This window comes from Echinops telfairi, unplaced genomic scaffold (genome assembly GCF_000313985.2).
Source record: "Echinops telfairi isolate 266 unplaced genomic scaffold, ASM31398v2 ScPeMD7_3533;HRSCAF=4204_1, whole genome shotgun sequence".
NCBI classification, from domain to species: domain Eukaryota; kingdom Metazoa; phylum Chordata; class Mammalia; order Afrosoricida; family Tenrecidae; genus Echinops; species Echinops telfairi.
Window position 1 is genome coordinate 13102476 of NW_022107432.1, and position 5005 is coordinate 13107480.

The following is a 5005-nucleotide window of genomic DNA, read 5'->3' on the forward strand; positions in this document are numbered from 1 at the left end:
CCGCTGCGCGCCCGCTGCCATGGCTTTCCGCAGGAGGACGAAAAGTTACCCGCTCTTCAGCCAGGAGTTCGTCATCCACAACCATGCGGACATCGGCTTCTGCTTGGTGCTCTGCGTCCTCGTCGGGCTTATGTTCGAGGTGAGCGGGGCGGGGGGCGGCGGCGGGAAGACGGGCAGCGTACCCTTTGGTGTGCCGCCTGGCATTATCTCGCAGGTCCCCGCGGGGACCTCATCAGATTGGCTGCCTAGTACGGTTTTTGCAGTCCCCCGGCTTTTTATGCGCCCGTGCCCCGACCTTGCTTTGTGCACTGTACCCCTCTTTGGCTTCTCGTTTACCCTAGATATCACCTCAGGCCCTGCACGGTGCCACCCTACGCTGCCGCCTCCTTGGGCATCCACCGTGTCCGGCAGCTCTCACTACAGCCCCCCAACCCCAAGCTGGCTTCGAACCAACCGCAGCGCTGCCGCCCTGGCCCAAAGCGTGGGGTTTCCTCTTTGGCATCTGGAAGCCAAGGCTGGCGATTCCCAGCCCCACGGTCATTGCGCAACTCCTCCTCCCTAGCAGTGGCCACCAGCCCGTCTGAACTCCAGTGGGAGGGACCCTGGCCGCTGACATCTCCCACTAAAGCGTGGTGTAGTAGTGGGGTTCACATATGGCTCCTAGTCCCATCCATAAGTGCACGTCTAATGTGCTCCCATCCCCATCTTGAATGCCTCAGCCTAAAAGGCATGCTTTGGGGTCTCTTATCACTGACTGCCCCTTTAGATGCATCTGTGGTGGACCCAGAGCCGCTTCCCTTTACAGGGTCATGGTGAAGGACAGGACACCATCTGTTTGTAGAGGAAAGGTGACCCTTACCGCCGTGGGGATGGGGGGCAGGGGGTGGGGTGGGGGGACAGCAGCATACTGGCTTGGGCCTCATGGAACAGGGTGTTTCAGTAAGTCCTAAAGTGGTCAGACTCCAAGGAGCTGGATTCAGGAAAGGATGCCTTGCTCTTGGAGAGTGAGAAAACCGCGATACCGAAAAGTGAGACAAACCGAAGGAGACTGGGTATGGGACCTGCTGAGGTATACCTTGTCTGAAAAGTGAGCTACGGGGCCCTCCCCTCACTTTTACCTGAGTCTCCTGTGGTTCCTCTCCTCCCTTCTGGGTAGGATGGCTTCCCTGCACTCTCTGGGCATGGGCTAGGAAGTTGTAACCGTTTATAAACTGCCTTGGAGCCGGATGGGTGTGTAGCCGGGTGGATTTCTTCCTTCATGGGCCTCTGTCTCCAAGTTCCCTGGCTCCTGTTGACAGGTGACCCTGAGGGTCCTGGCTGGCTGGTGAAGCAACCCTCATGCTGAGCATTCTTGTGCTGCCCAAGTCAGGGTTGGACGTGTGAATGGGTCCATGGCTGGGCTTCAGGATCTATTGGAAATAAAGTTCAGATTAGGATTTGGGTCCACACTCCACTTTTTTCCCCAGTAGTGTACCTTTGGAGCCGAGGCCACCCTCACCACTCATTCCCCCTACAGTTCTCTCCCGATACATTGGGTAAGGCTTTGTCAAGGTGGGTGGTCCCTGTATCCCAGTCTTTGCTGGGGCAGCTCCAAAAAAACATGCTCACTGCCATCCAGTGGATGGGTGTAACTGCCCCTGTGAGTTTCTGAGCCTGTAACTGCTCATGGGAGTAGAAAGCCCTGTCTTTCTCCTTCGGAGAGGCTGGTGGTTTCAAACTGCTGACCTTCGGGTGAGCAGCCTAACTTGAAACCACTACACTTCCAGGGTTCCTTCAGCCTGACTGAAGAACTAGCTGGTGTCTTAGGTTTCCAACCATTAAAGTGAGGCTAGTAAACCTGTAACAACAGCTTGTAAGGCTGTTGTTGGGCTTAACTGTGATTGGATAGGCAGAAGAAAAGCCATAGCTTATTCTACAAATGTGTTAGCAAGTCTTTTGCTCCTTGAGCCCTGTTATTATTTATCATAATAATAGTTTAATGAAATAACAGCTTACCTCTCTCAGCTCAGACCCTGTGTCTGTTGACCTAGTGCCCATTCTAAGAGTTCTCCCAGTGCCCTGTCAGTGGTCTTGGGGACACAAGAGGCAGCTGTAGCCCTCATAGCCACATCGCGCTTTACAGCTGGTGAAGACTCTTGCATGGCCTCCTGGCTCTCTGCCATGGGTTTTTGGTACTTGGGAAGGTCTGTGGCTCTACCTGCTTTATCTTTGCTCAAAAAGTGCTCCCTAACTTTTGAGCTTAGTACCTCCTTCCCTCCCTGTCTCTTGTCTGGTGCAAAGAAAGTCTCAAGCATTCAATCTGCGTCTCTGTGGGAGTTGAAGAGTGCAAGGAGCACCTACTCCCGGTACCTGACAGAAGAGCATGTCCCAAGGCACAAAAAGTAAAAATTACACTGATCCGGTCCCGCTTTAGGATCAGACTTGGGGTGGTGGGGTGGTGGAAAGGGCCCTGGTTGGAAATCCCAGCAGGACCCCTGTTCCCATCCTCATCCACTACCTTCTTCCTGTAGAACCCTAGCCCTGTGACAGGTTTGGCTCTCTCCTCTTGGAGGTGGATTGTGAGATGGCTGGGGGCTAGAGAGATGGCTGTGCCCCACACCTCCTTCATCAAGGACAGTGTTTTGCTGAGCCAGGGTACACAGTAGGTTCTCATGGTTCATACCCATTGACTGACTGACTCTGCATAGAATTGGGGTGAAATGCATGGGACCCCGATGCCCATGTCAAATGAGAGCAGAAACATCTGGCATCCTTCTGGGAACTTAGGAGAAACAAATAGGAGCATCTTTACACTTGGAGTGAGGGACCGAAGGTGGCCAGAGGTTAAGCACTCAGCTGATAACCAAACCAGCTGTAGTTCAACCTGCTAGCCCCTTTTCCGGAGAAAGTGCGGCAGCCTGCTTCTTTAAAGACTGCAGCCTTGGGAATCCTAAGGGGGCAGTTCACTCTGTCCCAAGAGTAATTATGAGTCCACATTGACTTGGTGGCAGTGGGTTTTGACTCCTTATAATCCAGTGAATGCTTACTAGATATTCCCTGGGGCCTGAGTATATTTAGCCCTGGTTGGTAATGGAGTGGGCTGCTAATCACAGGTCAGCCTTTTGAGACCACCAGCCGCCGCCCCTCCCCACCTCTCACCTTGTTCATTTGCATTTAATCTCATATATCTCAGAAGAGATCGCCTCAAAATTTATACCTGAGTTTTAAATCTACTCCTTCACCTAACAAAGACACCCAATCCCAGAAGGGATGATAACAGGCACAGCTGTTAGGATTTAGAACCCAAAGTTGGGGAGGGGGCACACCATTCCCACTATAAAGCCCTGGACCCAAGTTTCCTCCTCTTCCTGAAGGCTGCTTGGACTAAAGCTGTTCTGTGCAGCCACAGCACTTGGCTAAAAAAATGTCAGGAATGTGGAGCTTTCCTTTCCCCCTCCCTCTCCAGCTTTCTCTTTCTAACTGCTTTTGGGAGAGGGTGGTGCAAGGGGGAGGATTCTACTCTACAGTTTGGTCCTTCAGTTCTTTCTTAGGTGGAAGTCTGGAGGGACAGTCCTTCAGGCTGCCAGTGACTGGCTGGAATGTGTGTGTGTGTAACTTGAAAGCAGCAGCCTCCCCCCCCCCCCTCCAGTGTCCTGTTTAGTGCCACGTTTCAAACGGAGAGGCCAGGGGAGAGGAAAACTCTTCACCAGTGAACAGAGCATGAGAAAAAGGGAGCCCATTGAACAGAGAGGAAGGGATTTACATACTACCTCTAAAATAGCATCTGGAGGCAGATGTCTCTTTTTAAGCTCAGCTGTATACCCTGCAGCAACCAGGAGCCGTTCCTGAAAGTTTGTTCTGTGATGACTGGAGAGTTTAGGGCTCAGGAGTTTGGGGGTAGTAACTGGCTTTTGCTTTTTAATTTTTTTGGAGACCTTTTCTCTAGGAAGTGCTTTCTGCTCTGTCCCCAACACCCACCGCGTTTGGCCTGTCAGGATGAAATGTTTGCACCATCTACAACGGAAGCCGTGTGGTGTCCCTGCTGTTAGTACATGGCTCCATGGTACCAGATCACCTTTCCTAGCCATACCTGTAGGCAGTGAAAACCTGCTACCCTCAACCTGCAGTGAGGATTCTTGTCTTGTCTCTGAACGCATTGTGCTGGGAGGGGAGGGGGAGGGTGTTCACAGAGAGAAAACAGCAAACCAAGTAAGTTGCTGTTAACTTGATCCTGACTCACCCGTGAGCCCATGTGGGTCTGCAGGGAGTTGTGCTCCGTAGGGTCTCCCACGCCACGTTCTTCGGAAGTAACTTGCCAGGCCTTGGTCCTAAGGTGGCTCTGGGTGGACTGAGCCTTCCAGCTTTTCAGTGAGCAGTCGAGTTCATTAACTGCATCACCCACCGACATACAAGGGGCTTCAAAAAAGTTCATGGACAAATGAAACAAAAAGATAACAGGATGTTTGCACAAACTTTTTGACGCCTCTTCGGAGGTCATATTTCTTTGACTCTCTCCTAAAGGCACGTTTGCAGAAGTTCCTGCGGACAGTTTTGGAAATCAGAGAGACCGCTTTTCTAGTCCCCGACTTTATGTACCTCCCTCCCTCCAAACCCAAACCAAACTCACTGCTCTTGAGTTGATTCCTACTCGTAGCCACCCCGTGGGTTTCAGAGACGTGGCTCTGTCCGGGAGTAGAAAGGCCGTCTCTCGGCCATCCACTTCCCTAGCCTCTGGCGTGATGCTCTGTCTGTGTTCTGGAGCTGCTGAGGGGAAACGAGAGGAGGCACGTATTCTCAGGGGTGCCTTTGTTCAGGGACCGGGTGTCTCCAGGTATTGCTCATTGATTAGAACAACAGAGCAGAAATTTGGAATTTGGAGCTGGAGGTCAGGCCTCAAATGTTAACCCTATCCTATGACATGTAAGGGCATGTCTGTTAACCCTAATTTTTTTCTTAGTGACAATGCCCTATCTAGAAAGACAATATGATAAATTAGTGTGTGTGCAAAGTTTGTGCAAACCCTAAT

At 51.9% G+C, this 5005-nt stretch overlaps 1 protein-coding gene across 1 annotated transcript in view; it reads left to right on the top strand.

Moving 5' to 3' along the window:
• The first annotated feature begins 19 nt into the window (after positions 1–19).
• Positions 20–5005, top strand: part of TRAM2 (translocation associated membrane protein 2) — a 94146-nt gene continuing 89160 nt past the window's right edge. The window contains exon 1 of the mRNA XM_004696356.2: positions 20–139. Within this exon, the coding sequence (XP_004696413.1) occupies positions 20–139 (120 nt within the window). The remainder of the gene's footprint in view (positions 140–5005) is intronic.